Source organism: Rhinoraja longicauda, chromosome 22, assembly GCF_053455715.1.
Source record: "Rhinoraja longicauda isolate Sanriku21f chromosome 22, sRhiLon1.1, whole genome shotgun sequence".
Taxonomy (NCBI): domain Eukaryota; kingdom Metazoa; phylum Chordata; class Chondrichthyes; order Rajiformes; family Arhynchobatidae; genus Rhinoraja; species Rhinoraja longicauda.
The window spans coordinates 2,895,345-2,919,246 of record NC_135974.1 but is presented as its reverse complement, the minus strand read 5'-3'; the positions used below and the strand labels follow the sequence as shown (position 1 = coordinate 2,919,246).

Here is a 23,902-nt window from a genome sequence, read left to right as displayed (position 1 = left end):
CTATCCAAAACTGCTCTGTGAGGCAAGGGAGAAGATTGCTGGAGCCCTGGCAGATTTCTCAATCTTAACTGGCCAATCTTTAGGTGCTAGATGACCTGAAAACCAACAAATGTGGTATTTTTATTCGAGAAGAGCATAAGCCGGCTAAACGTAGGCCAGTATTTTATATCCGTATAATCTATTATCTCAATTCCATGCATCTAGTGGGCAACTGGTCGTATCTTATGTTGAAACAATGATATGATTCCACATTGGGCCAGAGGTGGCGCAGCGGTAGAGTTGCTGCCTTACAGCGCTTGCAGCACCTGAGACCCGGGTTCCATCCCGACTACGGGCGCCGTCTGTACGGAGTTTGTACGTTCTCCCCGTGACCTGCGTGGGTTTTCTCCAAGATCTTCTTTTTCCTCCCACACTCCAAAGACGCGCGGGTTTGTAGGTTAATTGGCTTGGAATAAGTGTAAATTGTCCCCAGTGTGTGTAGGATTGAGTTAACGTGCGGGGATTGCTGGTCGGCGCGGATTCGGTGCGAAGGAACTGCAGATGCTGCTTTAAATCAAAGAGTAGACCAGCATCTGGAGTTCCTTCCGACACATTAGAATTAACCGTGTTGATTGCTCAGGAGTTACATCAGCCAAACTGGATATGGGTGACAAATTTATGCCTGCTCTTTAATGATAGTCCAATTGTTTATTTGTTACCGTTAAGATGCCATCGTTTTTTATTCCAGTATTATTTGATCACTTGTCTTTAGATTTTCCAGTCATCATGGCTGGCTTTGAGCTCATATTTCCAAATCAATAATCTCAGTTGTCTGGACACAAGTCAAGTAATTTAACCACAATGATACTTTCATGGTAACTTTGCAAATAGAACATTTAATGGCGGTAGGTTGCTTGTTGGACAGGAGGCCTGTGACTAGTGGTGTGCCTCAGGGCTGGCTGCTGGGCCCAACATCAATGAAATTGAAAGAGAACTTACGTGGCAAGAAATATTTAAGAAACAGCTAGACAGGTACATGGATACGACCGGTCTGGAGGGATATAGACCAAAACACAGGCAGGTGGGACTGGTGTAGCTGGGACATGTCAGCTGGTGTGGGCAAGTTGGGCCCAAGGGACCACACTATGACTATAACTTTGAACACAGAATTAACACAGAATCATTTATAGCCCGCAGAAGTAATGGACAACCTGCTGTAACATCTTACTTCCCAGTCTCCAGGTAAAGCAAGCTCAGTGTAGTCCTTGGGTTGGAGGTTCCATCCAGTCAACACTCACCTTTTTGAGAATGATAATCCCTTCCTGTGCCTCTGGGTCTGTGACGACGCTGAATCTGTCAGAGCTGTCCTCTTCCTTGAGAGTGTAGACCATCTCAGAGTTTTGGCCCAGGTCAACATCCTCGGCCTTCACCCTGCCCACCGTTGTTCCAATGGCTGCCGACTCGAGCATGCTTAGCTGGTACAACTCTGTAAAAGACAGCAGAACATGGCTCACAATTCATCCATGGCTCTACACCTTCCACTCATACTCTCTTAACTAAATGCCTGGTACATGGCATGTTTAGTTTAGTTCAGTTTAGAGATACAGCGCGGAAACAGGCCCTTCGGCCCACCGGACCCATGCCGACCAGCGATACCCGCACATTAACACTATCCTACACACATTAGAGACAATTTTAAAATTACACCAAGCCAATTAACCTACAACCCTGTACATCTTTGGAGCGCGGGAGGAAACCGGAGATAAATAGACAATAGACAATTGTCATGGAGTAGGCCATTCGGCCCTTCGAGCCAGCACCGCCATTCAATATGATCATGGCTGATCATTCTCAATCAGTACCCCGTTCCTGCCTTCTCCCCATACCCCCTGACTCCGCTATCTTTCAGAGCTCTATCTAGCTCTCTCTTGAATGCATTCAGAGAATTGGCCTCCACTGCCTTCTGAGGCAGAGAATTCCACAGATTCGCAACCCTCTGACTGAAAAAGTTTTTCCTCATCTCCGTTCTAAATGAGCCTACCCCTTATTCTTAAACTGTTGCCCCTTGTTCTGGACTCCCCCAACATTAGGAACATGTTTCCTGCCTCTAACGTGTCCAACCCCTTAATAATCTTATACGTTTCGATAAGATCTCGGAGAAAACCCACGTAGGTCACGGGGAGAACGTACAATCGCCGTACAGACAAGCACCCATAGTCAAGATCGAACCCGGGTCTCCGGCGCTGTAAGGCAGTAGCACCACCGTGCTGCCCAAATGTTCTTCAGCATTTCTCAAAGTACATTAACATCAACTTGCATTAATGTCACAGCTTTAATGTAACATCTTCATCCTAGGTGCATTGCAAATGTTGGACAATAATCGACACTGCGTCACCAGTGGGAATATCAGAGCAGGTGCCCTAAACCTTGGATGCATTGGAAACTTGATCAATGTGTCAGACCCCTGAGTTCTGTCCCCTCTGTGTGGGGTATCACTTCTTCCTGTGTTACCGCGAGTTTCCTCCAAATACTCAGGTTTTCTCTCTCAACCCAAGGACATGCAGCTGCAGACACTAATTGACCGCTGTAAATTGCGTCTGAAGAAGTACCATTTTTGATTACTACGGGTGTCAAGGGTTATGGGGAGAAGGCAGGAGAATGGGGTTAGGAGGGAGAGATAGATCAGCCGTGATGGGCCGAATGGCTTCATTCTGCTCCTATCACTTATGACCTTATGACTTTCAGACCCAAACCTTGGAATCTGAATTCCCTGATAATGAATGCTCTTTTGAACACATTGACAGATGAAATAAGTGTAGAAAGGAACTGCAGATGCTGGTTTAAATCGAAGGTAGACGCAAAATGCTGGAGTAACTCAGCGGGTCAGGCAGCATCTCGGCAGAAAAGGAATGGGTGACTTTTTGGGTCAAGACCCTTCTTCAGACCGATGGTGAAGAAGATTCAGCCTGAAGAAGGGTCTCGACCCGAAACGTCACCCATTCCTTCTCTCCCGAGATGCTGCCTGACCCGCTGAGTTACTCCAGCATTGTGTGTCTACGAAGGATGAAATAATTTGGCCGGCACCAGCGATCCAGGCAATGCAGCGATCATGGAGCAACTCAGAGCAGTCAGTGCGGACAGTGGAATGTCACACGGCGCTGTCTCCTTGCCTACATGGCTGTCAGGTTTATTAAGGACTGGAACCCAGGGCTGCACAGACCTGAACTTTATTTCCTGTTTTAACTTTCATTGTGCTCTTCTTGCTTTTATCACTTCCATGGAAATGTTGGTCACCAATTTCAAGAGGAGTCTATGGACAGTGTGCACACACACAGGTTGTGAAAGGCCGGGTGTAGAGTGTGACAGGAAGGAACAGCAGACGCTGGTTTAAACCAAAGATAGACACAAAAGGCTGGAGTAACTCAACGGGACAGGCAGCATCTCTGGGGAAAAGGAATAGGTGACATTTCGGGTCGCGTTTGAAGGAGGGTCTTGACCCGAAACATCACCTGTTCCTTTTCTCCAGAGATGCTGTCTGACCCGCTGAGTTACTCCAGCTTTTTGTGTCTATTGTAGGTTGTGATGGTTCTCCTGCCAAATGAGAAGAGAGAGCTAGATAGAGCTCTTAAGGATAGCGGAGTCAGGGGGTATGGGGAGAAGGCAGGAACGGGGTACTGATTGAGAATGATCAGCCATGATCACATTGAATGGCGGTGATGGCTTGAAGGGCCGAATGGCCTCCTCCTGCACCTATTGTCTATTGTCTATTGTATATTACCGAATGTGGCCATGTTCTGTAGCGCCTTGAATAAAATCAACAACATTTTTTTTCTTTCACGACTTTTCCTCGACATCAGCAGTAATGATGAGTTTCTTTATCATTTCTATAAATGTCCCTACTCCACCAATGTCATGTGAGCTGAGGGGTTACATTGTTCAATGCGTGAAACAGTGGTGCAAACCTCCTGAAATGATCACTGTTGAACAGCAGGCCCTTATCTCTCTTTGCGGTTTGGAGAGCAGCCAAATAGAACAAAACCATAATCAAGCTTCAGGTGTTAGCTATCATAGCTGCAGAACTGACAATTTTGAGAACGAGAAATCTACTAAAGATATTGATGGCTGCAAGCTAACGATCCCCTGTGCAGATCTGCAAAAACAACAGCAACACAACTTATGATGCTCCGGCTAATTTGGATATCCCTCCAACTGAGCGGCACGGTGGCGCAGCGGTGGAGTTGCTGCCTTACAGCGCTTGCAGCGCCAGAGACCCGGGTTCGATCCTGACCACGGGTGCTGTCTGTACGGAGTTTGTACGTTCTCCCTGTGACCTGCGTGGGTTTTACCCAAGATCTTCGGTTTCCCCCCACACTCCCAAGGCGCACAGGTTTGTAGGTTAATTGGCTTGGTGTAAGTGTAAAAATTGTGCATACTGTGTGTAGGAGAGTGTTAATGTGCGGGGATCGCTGGTCGGTGCGGACTTGGTGGGCCGAAGGGCCTGTTCACGCGCTGTATCTCTAAACTAAACTCACTGCTGGCTTTCCTGCTCCAGTGTACCGAGTTAAATCCTAACCTCTAGTACTGTCTGTCCGTGGAGTTTAGAAGTTCTCCCTGTGACTGAGTGTGTTTTCTCCAGGTGCTCTGGTTTCCTCCTATATCCTAAACGCATACTGGCTGGCAGGTTAATTGGCCACCATAAATTGCCCATATGTTATGCTGATGGCATGAGAATCGGGGAGAATTTATGCGGAAAATAATACATTGCAGGGAAAAAGCTGGGGGGGGGGGGGGGGGGGTGGGGGTGGGATGGGATTCTTCTGAGTGGCAACACTGGCTCAATAGGATGAAGGTCATGAGGAAATATGAATTCTTAAACTGTGCTTGTTTCTAGTTTTTCTAATTCTGATGAAGGGTTTTAGTTTTTGTTTTCTTCTTCACAAATGCTGCCTGCCCTGCTGAATATCTCCAGCAGTTATGTTTTCATTTCAATCATTTGTACCAGATCGTGTTGATCTGACATTGCTGGCAAACTGAGGCATCTGTTAACTTTGCGGTTAACACAGAGGGTGGCACAGTGGTGCAGCGGTAGAGCTACTGCCTTACAGCGCCAGAGACCCGGGTTCAATCCTCACTACCGGTGCTTGTTTTGTACGGAGTTTGCACGTTCTCCCTGTGACCTACGTGGTTTTTCTCCAAGATCTTTGGTTTTCTCCCAAACTCCTAAGATGTACAGGTTTGTAGGTTAATTGGATTGGTGTAAATGTAAAATTGTCCCTGGTGTGTGTAGGGTTGTGTTAATGTGCGGGGATCGCTGGTCAGTCCTGAGTCGGTGAACTGAAGGGTCTGTTTCTGTGCAGTATCTCCAAACTAAACTAAACTAAATTATATGATCTATTGCCCCACACCGTATCTATTCCTTTAACAATGTCTTTTCCTGAGCCCTCGATGAACATACCAGAGATGTCTCTGGTAAATGTTCCACAGGTGGCTGCAGGATGCCGATGATGTAATTACCTTACAGGTAAAAGTAAAGATCTGAATTAAGTCCAATCACAAGTTTATCACAAACGTGGCCAGATTTTGCAGTAATGTGTGATAGCACAAGACTGGGTTTTTTTCCATTCCTTTTCTGCTTTACAATTGAATTTGGCACAAACAGTAATACACCTTCCTTCATTACGGCTTTTGGATTTTTGTGACTAGTGTAGCTGGCTGTCTACATTATATTTCTGATCTCCATAATATGAAGAGCTGATAACCGAATCAAACTCTGAAACGCTCACAGCCATCTGACATTATGGCAAATATCATATTAGACCTCTTGAATTTTAATGTTCTCTGTAATTTAAAATAAAAATCCCAGATCTGCTTGCCTTGTGGTGTTGTTTAGTTTAGAGATACAGCGCGAAAACAGGCCCTTCGGCCCACCGATTCTGTGCCAGCCAGCGATCCCCGCACACTTACACTGTCCTACACACACACAAGGGACAATTTTCAATTATACCCAGTCAATTGACCTGCATACCTGTAGGTCTTTGGAGTGTGAGAGGAAACCGGAGATCCTGGAGAAAACCCTCGCGGTTCACGGGGAGAACGTACAAACTCCTTACAGACCACCCCCCGTAGTCAGGATTGTACCCGGGTCTCTGGCGCTGCAAGATAGCAACTCTATCGCTGCGCCATTGTGGCGCCCATGGCAGTTGGGAAATACCATCATGTTTCCTTGCTGAGTTAGCGAACTACGACAGTGAATATTTCAATGTTCACTCACCTATTGTGTTTATAGACAAAATGCTGGAGTAACTCAGTACGTCAGGCAGCATCTCGGGAGAGAAGGAATGGGTGACGTTTCAGGTCGAGACCTTTCTTCAGTCTGAAGAAGGGTCTCGACCCGAAATGTCACCCATTCCTTCTCTCCTGAGATGCTGCCTGACCTGCTGAGTTACTCCAGCATTTTGTGAATAAATACCTTCGATTTGTACCAGCATCTGCAGTTATTTTCTTATACTGTATATATATATTGTGTTTATAGATATATCTGTATCAGCCAGGACAACCATACCCGCTGAGTTACTCCAGCATTTTGTGTCTACCTTCAGCCAGAGCATGGATTAATTGGTTGTAATTGCTAAATAATACATGTGGCTGTGTGGTCTGATGAGTATAAGAAATGTACAGTAAGGATCTTCAGAATTGTGTGAAACTCTGCATTAGCTTTAACACTCATTACAAATCTTGATGAGGTGTGCCTTAGATTTATTGAATAACAAACTTCGCCCATTCTGTAAGATCTTAAGATCATAAGTAATAGGAGCAGAATTAGGCCATTCGGCCCATCAAGTTTACTCCGCCATTCAATCTTGGCTGATCTATCTCTCCTTCCTAACCCCATTCTCCTGCCTTCTCCCCATAACCTCAGACACTCGTAAGAATCAAGAATCTATCTCTCTCTGCCTTAAATATATCCATTGAATTGGCCTCCACAGCCTTTTTTGGCAAAGAATTCCATAGATTCACCACCGTCTGACTAAAGAAATCCCTCCTCGTCTCTTTCCTAAAAGAACGTCCTTTAATTCTGAGGTTGTGACCGCTGGTCCTAGACTATCCCACTAGTGGAAACATCCTCTCCACATCCACTTTGTCCAGGCCTTTCACTATTCGGTAAGTTTCAATAAGGACCCCGCCCATTCTTCTCAACTCCAGCGAGCACAGGCCCAGTGCCGGCAAACGCTCATCATAGGTTAACCTACTCATTCCTGGGGTCATTGTTGTACATTCCTGGAACCATTGTTGTAAAACTCCTCTGGACCCTCTCCAGAGCCAGCACATCCTTCCTCAGATGTGGGGCCCAAAATTCCTCACGATATACCAAACGCTGCCTGACCAGCGCCTTGTCGAGCCTCAGCATTACATCCCTTTAGTGATGTTTTCCATTCAACTCTGCAGTGTTTCCTCTCGGAAAGCCACTCTGCTTGGAGGGAGTTGCTGTCCCACTAAAGATACCAATATGATCATCAGTCTGAAGAAGGGTCTCGAACCGAAACGTCACCCATTCCTTCTCTCCTGAGATGCTGCCTGACCTGCTGAGTTACTCCAGCATTTTGTGAACCGTCACCTACAACGGGACCCCACCACTGGCCATATCTTCCCATCCCCTCCGCTTTCTGCGTTCCGCAGAGTCCGCTCCCTCCGTAACTTCCTGGTCCACTCGTCCCTTCCCACCCAAACCACCCCCTCCCCGGGCACTTTCCCCTGCAACCACAGGAGATGCAACACCTGTCCCTTTAACTCCCCCCTCAACTCCATCCAAGGACCCAAACAGTCTTTCCTGGTGGGAAAGAGGTTCACCTGCACCTCCTCCAACCTCATCGATTGTATCCACTGCTCTAGATGTCAACTTATTTACATCGGCGAGACCAAACACAGGCTCAGCGATCGTTTCGCTCAACACCTTCGCTCAGTCTGCCTTAACCAACCCGATCTCCCGGTGGCTGAGCACTTCAACTCCCCCTCCCAGTCTGATCTTTCTGTCATGGGCCTCCTCCAGTGCCATAGTGAGGCCCACCGGAAATTGGAGGAACAACACCTCATATTTCGCTTGGGCAGCTTGCAGCCCAGCGGTATGAACATCGACTTCTCCAACTTTAGATAGTTCCTCTGTCCCTCTCTTCCCCTCCCCCTTCCCAGTTCTCCCTCTATCTTCCTGTCTCCACCTATATCCTTTCTTTGTCGCGCCCCCCTGACATCAGTCTGAAGAAGGGTCTCGACCCGAAACGTCACCCATTCCTTCCCTCCTGAGATGCTGCCTGACCTGCTGAGTTACTCCAGCATTTTGTGAAAATAAACACCTTCGATATGATGATTGATCAATTGGCTATTGCCAATTTTTCTCCGCTGACTACTTCTGTCCTGATTTATTTATTTTCATCTCTGATGCTCTTCAAGCGCCAATGATTGTAATAAGGCAATGGTTTGACAGAGTTGCTTGAATGTGTGCCCGTCAATAATTCTCATTTTCTGCTGAAGATCAGGACAAACACTTTTTGCAGTGTTATCTCAGATGTGCATAAATTTAATCAACGATTTATTTTGCTTCTTACATTGTGCGCACTGTATCACTAAACACGTCTTGCTGTGGAGAAAAACATGTAGCTGGTGCAGCTTTTGGCACCATGGAGACTGTAGTTGTGGGTGAAATTGTTTGATAAATATCCTGCAATATCTTCATCAGCAGAACATCACAGTAATGATTCGTTCTCCTCGATTCTATCATCAATGATTTCAAATTCCTTTAACCTGCTAGCCCTCCCTTGGCAATAGACAGGACCAAGAATGACTCGGGATGAACGATGAATGCCAAAAGATCAGGTGAAAACATGTAAAACCATGTTCTTTGAGAATGTGGTATGCACCGAATGCGTATATTTGCTTATTGCTTATTCACAAGTTCACAAGTTATAGGAGTCGAATTAGACCATTCAGTCCAATTTCCGGTGTGCTGCCACCTTCCACTGTTTGCAGCCCAGTGGTATAACCACCGGAAATTGTAGGAACAGCACCTCATATTTCGCCTGGGCAGTTTGCAGCCCAGTGGTATGAACATCGACTTCTCCAACTTTAGATAGTTCCTCTGTCCCTCCCTTCCCCTCCTCCTTCCCAGATCTCCCTCTATCTTCCTGTCTCCACCTATATCCTACCTTTGTCCCGCCCCCCTGACATCAGTCTGAAGAAGGGTCTCGACCCGAAAAGTCACCCATTCCTTCTCTCCCGAGATGCTGCCTGACCTGCTGAGTTACTCCAGCATTTTCTGAATAAATACCTACGATTTGTACCAGCAACTGCAGTTATTTTCTTATACATATCCGTTAAACATTCCCCCTCTCACCTTATAGATCTGCCCTCTATTGTTGTATATTTTCACCCTGGGAAAAATGTCCTGACTGGATATTCTATCTGTGCCTCTCATCATTTTATAGGCCCCATCACAGAAGTGTCCATGTCGCGGGGATGGATAATGGAAGTGTCCTGAGCTAATTCTGCTCCCACCATCGTCTATTGTACAAGTGATGGCTCCCACTGATTGTCGCCGGAAGCTTGCGCCCTCTTCAGGACGGACGATGACTGTGACGGACACGAAAGAAGAAGATAATTTTATGTACTTCTATAAAGTCTCCCCTCAACCCGAGAAAATAATCTGTCTGTCCAACCTCTTGCTGTAGCTGAGACACTCTATTCCAAGCAGCTTTCTGGCAAACCTGCTCCCAAGCCTCCACATCTTTCCTGCAATGGGGTGAGTAGGAATGTACACGATACTTCAAATGTCGTCTAACCGAAGTCCTATAGAGCGGCACGGTGGCGCAGCGGTAGAGTTGCTGCCTTACAGCGAATGCAGCGCCGGAGACTCAGGTTCGATCCTGACTACGGGCGCCGTCTGTACGGAGTTTGTACGTTCTCCCCGTGACCTGCGTGGGGTTTCTCCGAGATCTTCGGTTTCCTCCCACACTCCAAAGACGTGCAGGTATGTAGGTTAATTGACTGGATAAATGTAAAAATTGTCCCTAGTGTGTGTAGGATAGTATTAATGTGCGGGGATCGCTGGGCGGCGCGGACTCGGTGGGCCGAAGGGCCTGTTTCCGCGCAGTATCTCTAAATCTAAATCTAAGAGCGGCGTCGTGACTTCCTGACTCTTATATTCAATGCTCCAAGCAATGAAGGCAAGCATACAATATGCCTTCCATACCATCCCATCTACTTGTGCTGCCACCTTCAGTGAACGATGAACTTGAACTCCAAGATCCCTCTGCACATCAATGCCGTTAAGGGTCTTGCCATTAACTGCATACTCTCCCCTTCCATTCAAAGTGCATCACCTCACACTTTAATTCATGACTGATCTCTCCCTCTTACTCCCATTTTCACCGCCAACTGCTGCAGATGAGCTACTGTATATCCCATTGTATCTTCGGACAGCATTCCTCACTGACTGCAACTCCTCCAGTTTTGGTATTATCATCAACTTTACTCACTAACCCATCTATGCACATAGCCGTGCTGGCTATCCCTAATTAGCCCATCCTCTTCCAAATGGGAGCAAATCCGATCTCGAAGAATTCTCTCCAATAATCTCCCTACCACTGCAGTCGAAGGAATAAAGCCCTGGTCTGCTCAACCTCTCCCAATAGCTCAGGCCCTCGACTCCCGGCAACATCCCCGTAAATGCCATTGGCGATGAGTTGACAAAATAATGATCAAGATCTTGCCTTGGTTTTGGGACAGGTTTGGGACAGGTTTGGTGAGTCAATCGGTCTATTCAAAGATCCAGTGATTGCTTGACCTCGTCAGTAGTGATGGAGACTACTGTGGGATTCTGAGCTAAGATTAAACACTGAGACAGCGTTTAACGGATGGCGTCTAATCATGAGCCCAGTTCCAGGATTCCATCGCTCAGGACTGCACTCAGCAACAATGGACTAATGAGGTCAATATTAATCTTTGTGACTGATTATGACTTTTAATCCTGGGTTTTGGTCGGGTAAATTGACTGCTACACATTCTAATCATGGAATTTATGTTTGCTCTCATGTCTGCATTTACACAGCACCCTCGTTCAACATCGCAGCGAACAGCAAGCCCGTCTATTACTGGCATTATTCATCATCAACAGACACCTCGATGACACTGGATTCTGATTTTGTTAGATTAAAAACATGCTAATAGGAATATGGTCATGCTGATGCCTCTTAATTGATGGTGAATCTGTGAAGATACATTTACTTGGTTATGGCCCTTTCACTGAGAGCAAACTCACTGCTCTCAGAGAGTCATTTCTTTGCCTTGCACTGAATCTATAAACCTGGGGACTCACAGGAACAATCCTCAGTTTGTGAGTTTATTGATCCCAACCAAAATGGGTCGACGTTTCTGCACTGTTCAAAGCAAAACAATTTTTTTTTCATTTTTACTGTCATTGATCATGTACATTGAGCATTATTGGAAAATGTGGAAGCATAAGGAACAGAATTATGCTGTGCAATTCAGTTGCAATCACTCTAGTCACCAGAGGAACAGTCAATTGGATGAAGTGGGGCATTGTAGCAAGCACCAAGGCATCCCTTAGAAAGAGCAGGGGAGACTAATCACCCTCTCAATCCTATTGCGTTATTCAAATAAGACCATGGCTGGCCAGACCCCAGCTTCAGATACACATTCTCTCTAATCCCTTTTCTTTCTCCTAATAAACCCCAAATTAATGTATACAGAATAAGAAACGTGTTTTCATACAAAGCAGCAGAATTCAGAATTTACAGATGGAGGAGGAATTGTGGTCAAGTTCAGAAAGATCTCATTGGAGCTGGAAGAGTCAGTCAGGAAGAGTTTGTAGGTTAAAAGATATAAGAAAATAACTGCAGGTGCCGGTACAAATCGAAAGTATTTATTCACAAAATGCTGGAGTAACTCAGCAGGTCAGGCAGCATCTCGGGAGAGAAGGAATGGGTGACATTTCGGGTCTCGACCCGAAACGTCACCCATTCCTTCCCTCCCGAGATGCTGCCTGACCTGCTGAGTTACTCCAGCATTTTGTGAATAAATACCTTAGAGTTTGTAGGTTAATTGGCGGTGTAAATGTCAAAAGAATTGTCCCTCGTGTGGGGTGGTGCGGATGTGCGAGGATCGCTGGTCATTGCGGACTCGATGGGCCGAAGGGCCTGGTTCCGCACTGTATCTCTAAACTAAACTAAACTAAACTAAACTAAACTAAACTAAACTAATCAGCCTTGGCTCTCCAAAGGCAGATTAAAGACGAGAAACTTCGCAGAGATCTGAGGAAAGGGAGTGAGTGCTGATTACAGGTTTTCAGAAAACATTTGATCACTAGTTAAATGCAAAGACTTGTCACACATGGGAAGGCAGCAAAAGGCCGATGAGGAGGTGGAAAGGGAAGGGGAGAAGTAAACAGAGGTTCCTCAGACCGGAAGGAGTGGTGAATGGTGAGCACAGTGGAACTGCACTGGGATCAACTTCATGCGCTGTGTCAATAAAAAGGGCGGGATGAATTAGTTTAGTTTAGTTCAGTTTAGTTTAGTTTATTGTCATGTGTACTGAGGTACAGTGAAAAGCTTTCACTGCATGCTAACCAGTCAGCAGAAAGACAATGCATGATTACAATCGAGCCATTTATACATGATAAGGGAATAACGTTTAGTGCAAGGTAAAGCATTTGAGGTTCCATCGAGAATGGTCCGAGGGTCACCAAAGAGGTAGATAGCAGTCCAAGAACTGAAAGAACAGTCTAAGTACAGTGGGAAATTGTACTGTGCACTGGAAAGACGTGAGCCAGAAAATGTAAGAATTTAAATACAAGAGAGTATAGCTAAATCAACTTCTCTTAATGGGAGATACAAAATGCTGGAGTAACACAGCGGGACAGGCAGCATCTCTGGAGAGAAGGAATGGGTGACGTGACAGGTCGAGACCCTTCTTCAGACTGATGTTTTCCCTTGATGGGTATACTACAGCATTAACTGACTGAATAGTCCAATATCTGCAGTGTGCATTGTAGATAATTCAATGTGACCTAGATTATCACAGTAGGCGTTTGAGTTTTTTTAGTTTGAATGATATGTGAAGTGAAGCTAATTTTTGTGTATAGAAGTGGGATAATTAGAGGTGCAGAAATGGGTTCATGAAATGTGGAGTTAATCGACTGTTTTGAATCAGGATTTACTGTGTGTCTAGAAATATAGTTTGTAGTGTTCACAGTAATGGAGTTGTCAGCTTGTTTGTTTGTACTTTTGGAAGCATCTATAAAGATGTAAGAATGTGCAGGATGTACAGAGATGTGAGATTCATGGGATTGAATATCAAAGTGTATAAGAGTTTCAAATAATGGTGTGATCAGGGATCATTGTGTGGCCAGGAGCTGAGGCTCAAATCAGGATTACAAATGAGTGTAGGGAAAAAAACTGCGGATGCTGGTTTAAATCGAAGGCAGACACAAAATGCTGGAGTAACTCAGCGGGACAGTCAGCATCTCAAGAGAGAAGGAATGGGTGACTTTTCGGGTCGAGACCCTTCTTCAGTCTGAAGAAGGGTCTCGACCCGAAAAGTCACCCATTCCTTCTCTCCTGAGATGCTGCATGACCCGTTGATTTACTCCAGCATTTTGTGTCTGCCTTCGATTACATTTTGTGTCTACTTTCGAGAGCACGGCGTGATTATTTGTAGCTTGAAACCCAACCATATGAGCATTGAATTCTCCAATTTCAAGTAACATCCCCCTACCTCACCCCCCACCAGGCAGCGCCCACAGTTTTCCCATTCCCCCATCAACCTGCTCTTCTCGTCTCTTCTCCTTTGCACATTCATCACTCATCCCCAAGTTCCCGACTTCCCTCTAATTCCCCCCCTTTTCACCAGTACCCTGTCCCTTCCAGTTATATATCTCCCTCCGGCTTTACATTTCACCTCTCCTCCTTTGCAGACACCGTTTTGATACCTTCTCTACTCCTACAGCCTTTGACAGTGGTATTTTCACCACCCCTCACTCACCCACCAGCACCTGCATCTATCCAGGCTTTTGTGTGGGAAGGAACTGCAGACGCTGGTTTAAACCGAAGATAGACACAAAAAGCTGGAGTAACTCGGCGGGTCAGGCAGCATCTCTGGAGAGAGGGAATAGGTGACATTTTGGGTTGAGACCCTCCTCACATCTGAATGCTTTTCCTGGCCACACCTATTTTTTAGCATTCTGACCCTTACTCTAATCATTCTGATGTTGGGACCAGATCTGAAATGTTGTCTGTTCATTCCCTCCACAGATGCTGCCTTACCTGTTGAGTATCTCTAAGGTCATAAGTGATGGGAGTAGAATTAAGCCATTCGGCCCATCGAGTCTACTCTGCCATTCGATCATGGCTGAGCTATTGTTGAGGATGGTGGTTTTGAGTGTTAATGTGTACATGACTGGGGAGAATTGCTAGCGAATGAATAACAGGAGGTTATGCATACAATGAATGCTCGAGATGGATAGGTGGATTCTTGATCAGTACGGGTGCCAGAGGTTATGGGGAGAAGGACCGGAATGGCGGGACTGTCGTATGTTGAAAGACTGGAGCGACTGGGCTTGTATACACTGGAATTTAGAAGGATGAGAGGAGATCTTATCGAAACGTATAAGATTATTAAGGGGTTGGACACGTTAGAGGCAGGAAACATGTTCCCAATGTTGGGGGAGTCCAGAACAAGGGGCCACAGTTTAAGAATAAGGGATAGGCCATTTAGAACTGAGATGAGGAAAAACTTTTTCAGTCAGAGAGTTGTGAATCTGTGGAATTCTCTGCCTCAGAAGGCAGTGGAGGGCAATTCTCTGAATGCATTCAAGAGAGAGCTAGATAGAGCTCTTAAGGATAGTGGAGTCAGGGGGTATGGGGAGAAGGCAGGAACGGGGTACTGATTGAGAATGATCAGCCATGATCGCATTGAATGGCGGTGCTGGCTCGAAGGGCTGAATGGCCTACTCCTGCACCTATTGTCTATTGTCTATTGTCTATTGTCTATTGTCTAAGGCAGGAGAATGGGGTTAGGAGGGAGAGATAGTGTTAAATCTCGCCCGCGCTCTGGAATAATAAACATCGTCGGACACTGATACTCAGAGCAAAGACACGACTTTATTACGCTCGCGAGCGTGGGAGAGTCACTGCAAGTATGGTCACATACTTGCCAGCTCCTTGCGGCCACACCCAATTATTTTGTGCACAGGCAGTATATTTATACACGAGTACTCACGGGCTCAGCTAATCACACAGTCCGCACATTTCTTGCACCGGTTCTTATCTTGTCTAGAACAGACTTGGTTTTTCTCTATGGTTTACTTGGTATTGAAGGGTGTTGTGACTGACTTGCGGCACGGTGGCGCAGCGGTAGAGTTGCTGCCTTACAGCGAATGCAGCGCCAGAGACTCAGGTTTCTTTCCTGACTACGGGCGCCGCCTGTATGGAGTTTGTACGTTCTCCCCGTGACCTGCGTGGGTTTTCTCCGAGATCTTCGGCTTCCTCCCACACTCCAAAGACGTACAGGTATGTAGGTTAATTGACTGGGTAAAATGTAAAAATTGTCCCTAGTGTGTGTAGGATAGTGTTAATGTGCGGGGATCGCTGGGCGGCGCGAACTCGGTGGGCCGAAGGGCCTGTTTCCGTGCTGTATCTCTAAATCTAAAAAATCTAAAAAGGGAAACGAAAAGTGATGGGCCACTCTCAAGATGCAAATGTGCTGTCACTTCTTGTTCCTACGGCCCTAATACAACGTCACACTTTCAAATTAATCCCGATCTTACAATGTGTTTACTTTTAGAGACAAGCCATATGCTGCAATAGATACAATGTGGTTTTGGCATAGAATATTGTTAAGCAGTGCAGTGTATACAAAGATGTTTGTGTGCTCATAACAATTCTTTTAATGCTGCAGCAGAAATAGACAGATTAGAAAGCCTTTGCAAAGCTTTTTTGACGGAGCAAGGCTTCACTCTATCCCCTTCAATGGATGGGGGGGAATGTTCGAGTAAGAGGATAGAACTGAGAACATTTTTCAAGGCGGCACAGTGGCACAGCGGTAGAGTTGCTGCCTTACAGTGCCAGAGACCCGGGTTCGATCCTGACTATGGGTGCTGTCAGAGAAAACAGGTGCAGGAGGAGGCCATTTGGCCCTTCGAGCCAGCACCGCCATTAATTGTGATCATGGCTGAGCATCCACAATCAATCAGTCCGTATGGAGTTTGTACGTTCTCCCACTGACCGCGTGGGTTTTCTCCGGGTGCTCCGGTTTCCTTCCAAACCCCAAAAGGCATGCAGGTTTGTAGGCTAATTGGCCTCTGTAAATTGTCCCTAGTGTGCGGGATAGTGTTAGTGTAACGTGTGATCACTGGTCGGTGTGGGCTCGGTGGGCCGCAGGGCCAGTATTTCTCTAAACTAAAGCAAAGTGAGAAGGTGGAAACCCACGTATTTCTCCCTGCTAAAGATATTTGTATACCTTGTATACACTGGAATTTAGAAGGATGAGAGGGGATCTTATCGAAACACATAAGATTATTAAGGGGTTGGACACGTTAGAGGCAGGAAACATGTTCCCAATGTTGGGGGAGTCCAGAACCTGTGGGGCCACAGTTTAAGAATAAGGGGTAGGCCATTTAGAACGGAGATGAGGAAAAACGTTTTCAGTCAGAGAGTTGTGAATCTGTGGAATTCTCTGCCTCAGAAGGCAGTGGAGGCCAATTCTCTGAATGCTTTCAAGAGAGAGCTAGATAGAGCTCTTAAGGATAGCGGAGTCAGGGGGTATGGGGAGAAGGCAGGAACGGGATGCTGATTGAGAATGATCAGCCATGATCACATTGAATGGTGGTGTTGGTTCGAAGGGCCGAATGGCCTCCTCCTGCACCTATTGTCTATTGTCTATTGTCTAAAGGGTTGGCATCCTTTCACCTCTGCTAAGAGCAACAATGTCTTACTCTGGTTGAATCGTGGCGGGTTGTCATTGATGTCGGTGATGGTGATGGTCACAGTAGTCGATCCTGACAGTCCACCCAGCTGTCCTGCCATGTCCTTGGCCTGGATCACCAAGACGTAGTGATCCTTCTTCTCGCGGTCCAGGTTCGCCACAGCAGTCCGGATTATTCCTGAATAAAGCAAGGAGAAAGAACAACAGGATGAATCGCTGCTTGGCAACATCTTCATTCCTCCGCTAATAAGAATCCCTCGCACAACAGAGCACCAGCAAAGATTGAAAGACATTCCAAAGAGCAACCATGATAAAGGAAACAGCCCGTTGTTATCTGCTGGCCTGCCTTCTTTATCATCGTTACTTGTTTGCACATCTTTCATTCAATTGTTCGATATCTCCTCGCATCATCGTCTACATCTCTCGTTTCCATTTGCCCTGACTTTCAGTCTGAAGAAGGGTCTCGACCCGAATCGTCACCCATACCTTCTCTCCAGAGGTGCTGCCACCTTTTTTGAGTCTATCCGGTTTAAACCAGCATCTGCAGTTCCTTCCTGCACAGCAGCAAAGGTTGATGTTCTGAGTAATGTATCATTATGCCTTCATTACCATTTAGTTGTGACATATTTCTGGGTCGAATCACATGAATTCCTCCAATGTGCTATAAAAAGCCGCAGTAGCAGGCAGGAAATCTATCTAACATGTTCAGCAGAATATACTTCAGGAACTACTGGAGCAAATTCAAAGAGGCACGATATCCCGGAGGAGGAGGCCTCACATTGAGGAGATTCAAATTGGGAAGAATCTGCTTTGTTCGTTTGCCAAAACTGAGCAGAATACTTTTTGAAAACATTGTCAAAACAAGGCCAGTGTGTGTGGTGTGGGTGTCATGGACCCAGGCCTGCTCCAGTAGCTTTGCTCTCAGGCAAACTGGCAATACAGATTTCAACCCTCCAACATTGATGCTCTCTGCATAGATTTGCCATGTTACAGAGGTAGCCCGTGCAAGATTTCTAAACTCTTGGAGTTTGCAAACTTCAAAGGGAGAACTCACTAAATACAACATAATGAAGCTCTTGAAACAACATTTTACAAACATGAAAGAACTTAAGGAAGTAGTCGCGGGTGGCACGGTGGCGCAGCGGTTGAGCTAGATTTTTTTTAGATTTAGAGATACAGCGCAGAAACAGGCCCTTCGGCCCACCGGGTCCGCGCCGCCCAGCGATCCCCACACACTAACACTATCCTACACACACTAGGGACAATTTTTACATTTGCCCAGCCAATTAACCTACATACCTGTACATACCTGTACGTCTTTGGAGTGTGGCAGGAAACCGAAGATCTCGGAGAAAACCCACGCAGGTCACGGGGAGAACGTACAAACTCCGTACAGACGGCGCCCGTAGTCAGGATCAAACCTGAGTCTCCGGCGCTGCATTCACTGAAAGGCAGCAACTCTACTGCTGTGCCACCGTGCCTTACAGTGCCAGAGACCCAGGTTCGTTCCCGACCACGGGTATGGAGTTTGTACGTTCTCACCGTGACCTGCGTGGGTTTTCTCCGGGATCACCGGTTTCCTCCCACACTCCAAAGACGTACAGGTTTGCAGGCTAATTGGCTTGGTATAATTGTGAATTGTCCCTCGTGCGTGTAGGGTGTTAGTGTGCGGGGATCGCTGTTCGGCGCGGACTCGGTGGGCCGAAGGGACTGTTTCCGTGTTGTATCTCTGAATTAAATAGGAGCCAGAGTGGGCCACCTGGCCCCTCAAGCCTGCCCCACCATCCAACATGATTAATTCAGAGAGGAGCATTGGAAAATTACAAATAATCCAACTGAAAACTTCAGCTGCTTAAATGACTACTTACTATTTTAAATTCAAGGAGAAGTTGACTAATTCCATCAAAGTGTCCCTGCAATTCTGGAAACACCTATCTCATGTTCATTTATTTGCCAATCAATTTTTTAAACCACATTTTAATATTTTCCAATGTGTCAATTACCCAGCCTAACCCCAGTAACACGAAAACCTACCACTCTGCTTGTCATAAATGCAGAGTTTCTTTTAATTTTATACTACTTTTAACGAGTCCACTAATCGAGGACTGCAGTTTTATTTTGCAGCGAACTTTTTATTCCCACCGGGCGAATGTACATTTATTGAAAATAATTATTTCTTTCAAAAATATTTCCCACTGCTTAACTACCATCTTATCTTTTAATATAATTTTCTAAAGCACCTCTGAAAACCTGCTGCAATAATTAGCTTTCTTTAATTTAGTTTTGGACTGAATCAGATCACACGGCAAACCTAATATGAAACTCTATCATATTATCACTCTTCCCCAGGGAATTCTTAACTAATTATCTCGACTTCATTTTACAGCCAAACTAAATTAGTTTGTTCCTTAGTTGTTTCTTTGGTGGATTATTCAAGAGACTTGCCATGAATGCTTTTGTAGGTTGTTTTTGTCCAGGGTACTTTCGGTTAAATTAGATCAGTCTGTTTATAAAGGTTAAAGATGCTCAGGCCAACTGTGTTACTCTGACTACATCCCCTTCTCTTTTAGAGTAACTCTGTCCAATATTATGGTTACTGGGGTGGAGACAATGAGCCATTTCTACCCATTTCTCTTTCTTACTTGTTAGCTCCATCCTTACTGTTACTAACAGGGTGTGAATCAGAGCTACTTTTTTCCATCTTCCCATTTATTATTAAAAGTGCATGCACCATGGTTTAGTTTGGTTTAGTTTAGTTCAGTTTAGTTTAGTTTAGTTTAGTGTAGTTTAGTTTAGAGATACAGCGCGGAAACAGGCCCTTTGGCCCACCTAGTCCGCAATGACCAGCGATCCCCGCACACTGACACCACCCTACACACACTAGGGACATTTTACATTCATACCAAGTCCATTAACCGACAAACCTGCATGTCTTTGGAGTGTGGGAGGACACCGGAGATCTCGGAAAAAACCCACGCATGTCAGGAGGAGAACGTACAAACTCCGTACGGACAGCACCCGTAGTCGGGATCGAACCCGGGTCTCTGGCGCTTTAAGGCAGCAACTCTACCGCTGCGCTCAATATATGCGCTATGGTATAACTCAATATTCCCAAAGTGAGTCACCCTGAGATCACAACTCTGTTATAGCTACAGATCTTACCCATTTATCCCCATGATCTATGTGTGTCATGAACTCATTTATCCTTTTCGAGCTCATTATGACTTTATGCATTCAGACGTAGCACCAATAATTTTAACTTTACACCATGTTTCCCTTTGTTATTAGAGCTCTATTACTATTATTAAATGCTCTGCCATCTCTGACAGAATCTGCTGGATTTTAGATAATCACTACTCTCTTTTTACAGCATGGAATTTTCTTTTCAGAATTTATAAAATCCACCCTAGCAACACTTTCCAGCATTTTTACAGTCCACCCACTCCCTCTAAATTAGTGCACAGCAAAACCCACTAATGTTATTACTTGGTAGCCTTGTAATCTGTGAGTTAAAGATTGTGTGTTGAGGTCTTATTCTAGAGACACCTCCAGATTCAGGAACAATTTCTTCCCAGCTGGAATCAGGCAAATGAACCATCCAACCGCAACCAGAGAGCAGTGCTGAACTACTATCTTCCTTACTGGTGATCCTCGGACTATCCTTGACCGGACCTTGCGGGCTTTACCTTGCGCTAAACGTTATTCCCTTATCATGTATCTGCACACTGTACAATGGCTCGATTGTCATCATGTATTATCTTTCTGCTGACTGGATAGCGCGCAACAAAAGCTTTTCACTGTACCTCGGTACACGTGACAATAAACAGTAACTGTTGTCCATACTCCCGCCCGGCAGAAGGTACAGAAGCTTGAAAGCACATACCACCAGACGCAAGAACAATGTCTTCCCCTCTTTTGCCTGGCTTCTGATAGATCCTTCCACAAACTAGGGTATTACTGTGCGATTCACCCCCTGCCTCCCCATTGTGTTCAACGGACTTTGTTTTTGGAACTGATGCGCTACAATGCTGAGAATTATATTCTGAACTATGTTACCCTTTGCTCTAGATATTGTACATGAGTTTGACTAGATTGTACTTATGTCTGGTATACCTGTTCTGTTTGGACAGCATGCCAAACTATGCTTCTCACTGCACCTCGGTACACATGACAATAATGAACCTGAACCTAAAATCTTTTTCCCACGGTGGAAATATAAAATGCTGCAGGGGACAGAGTTAAGGTGAGAGGGAGTAGGTTTAAAGATTTCCTGGGCATGTTTTGTGTTTTGGGACAATAAACTAAACTGAACTGAAGAGTGCAGACTTTTAAAGTGTTACTGGACCAAATGGACCCGTTGGGCCCAAATCTCTCCTGCATTGGTGCAGCACCCTCTCCTATCCCCTTCCCTCCCCCCCCCCCCACTCCCCCTCCCTCCCTCCCCCCCCCCCCCCCCCTCCCAAACTGTAAAATGTGAATAACTTAAAAAATATAACACCGATTTCAATGAAACTTCTTCCATTAGCACCAAAGGGACGACGGTGAGTAAGGTGGGCCTAAAATTGTCGCGCTATCGTGTACCGTTTTGGCTGTAGTTCAGGAACAAACAAACAAACTAACGAGAGTTTTAGTATACAGATATTACTGTGCCTTAGTTGAAAGCATTTTCAGTAAGGCATTCAAGGAAGGCATATCTATTCCTTCAGGTACGTACACACAATCCCATGAAACCAGGTTGAAAAACAGTAGGGCCCAATCTCAGCTCAAGGTCTTGTCCCCCCAGACACCATCACTAAACAGCCATTGGCACACTGCAGTTTGTGGGAGTTTGTCACGTGTCAAAATTACCTCCTGCAATTCCAACATTGCAACAGCAACCACATTCCTACCTGTCCTTGACTGACTCTGATATTCCACTGGACATTGTGAAAAGGGCTGATCTCTTTGAGAATAGTGTGGGCTTGAGATAGAGTGGATGTGGAGAGGATGTTTCCACTGGTTTGAGAGTCTAGGACTAGAGGTCACAGCCTCAGAATTAAAGGACGTTCCTTTAGGAAGGAGATGAGGAGGAATTTCTGTAGTCAGAGGGTGGTGAATCTGTGGAATTCATTGCCACAGAAGGCTGTGGAGGCCAAGTCAGTGGATATTTTTAAGGTGGAGATAGATAGGTTCATAATTAGTACGGGTGTCAGTGGTTATGGGGAGAAGGCAGGTGAATGGGGTTAGGGGGGAGAGATAAATCAGCCATGATTGAATGCTCCTATCACTTATGACCTTAATGGGTTAAGGAAGGGATGATATATGTTAAGGATGTATAAGAAGGAACTGCAGATGCGGTTTACACCAAAGATAGACATAAAATGCTGGAATGACTCAGTGGGACAGGCAGCATCTGGATAAAAAGAATGGGTGACGTTTCTGGTCGAGACCCTTCCTCACACTGTAGAAGGGTCTCAACCCGAAACGTCACCCATTCCTTCTCGACAGAGATGCTGCCTGTCCCTCTGAGTTGCTCCAGCATTTTGTTTCTATCTTCGGATAATGTATGTGACTCAGGCTGATTGCTTTCACGGTTATTTGCTTTGATGTTTATTCAAATTGTTAAAACTCTATTTCTATAGATATTTATGTCAGGAGATTGGAATCTGTCTGATTTGATTGGAGTCCATTCATTAGAAGATGTCCCTCTATTTCCAGTGTGCTATGAAATGAACCTTGCATCCCCACACATTTCCAGATGTCCATTAAATGCTTTCATCAGTGTAGCCACTGCTTGCAATTCTCTGCCGCTGTCCTAATTGGAGATGTCTGGTTTAAAATTTCAAGTCATAAGGTCTTATGTGATAGGAACAGAATTAGGCCACTCGGCCCATCAAGTCAACTCCGCCATTCAATCATGGCTGATCTATCTCTCCCTCCTAAACCCTATTCTCCTGCCTTCTCCCCATAACCCCTGACACCCGCACTAATCAAGAATCTATCTATTCACTGCCTTAAAAAATATCCAATGATGAAGAATTCTACAGATTCACCACCCTCTGACTAAAGAGATTCCTCCTCATCTCCTTCTGAAAGGAACGTCCTTTAAATTTGAGGCTGTGACCTCTGATTTGCGCAAAAGTATCAGTTGGAGAGGTTCATGAACGTTTGGTGACATTTCAGAAAAAATGTTGACAATTTCTGTGGAAGGAAATGGAGAGACTATGTGTCAGGTCAGGACTCTTCTTGAAAGGTGCTGATCTGAGATGTTGTCTGTCCACTTCCATCTACAGGTGCTGCCTGACTCCCTGAGTTCCTCCCGAAGTTTGTTTTTTGCTCAAGATTCCAGCATCTGCAGTCTCTTGTGTCTCGGTTGTCAGAAGATGAAAGGACTGGACAAGCTAGATGTTGGAAAAATGTTCCCAATGTTGTTGGAGTCCAGAACCAGGGACCACAAGGCTAAGAATAAAGGGGAGGCCATTTAAAACTGAGGTGAGAAAAAACCTTTTTCACCCAGAGAGTTGTGAATTTGTGGAACTCTCTGCCACAGAGGACAGTGGAGACCGATTCATTTAATGAATTTACAAGAGAGAGTTAGATAGAGCTCTAAGGGCTAGCGGAATCAGGGGATATGGGGAGAAGGCAGGCACGGGTTACTGATTGTGGATGATCGGCCATGATCACAATGAATGGTGGTGCTGGCTCGAAGGGCCAAATGGCCTCCTCCTGCACCTATTTTCTACATTTCTATGTTTCTATGTTTAAGATCTCTTAGGTTTTGTAAGTTCTGAGGCCACTTAAACAAAACATTGGCCATACTGGGCACTGGCCACATTCACTTGACTGGTCACATTATTTCAGTAACACCCATCTGTTTCCACACAACCCACACGTAAAATATTACAAACCACACACACACACACTGTACACCTCACACACTGCAGAAACGGATGTC

The 23,902-nt window shown here is 45.5% G+C and overlaps 1 protein-coding gene across 1 annotated transcript in view; it reads right to left on the bottom strand.

Annotated features, from left to right (window-relative positions):
• Positions 1-23,902, bottom strand: part of cdh22 (cadherin 22) — an 882,037-nt gene that overhangs the window by 319,554 nt on the left and 538,581 nt on the right. The window contains exons 5-6 of the mRNA XM_078418609.1: positions 16,979-17,146; positions 1,278-1,465 (exon numbers count right to left, since the gene is read on the bottom strand). Coding sequence (XP_078274735.1) covers positions 1,278-1,465; positions 16,979-17,146 — 356 coding nt within the window. The remainder of the gene's footprint in view (positions 1-1,277; positions 1,466-16,978; positions 17,147-23,902) is intronic.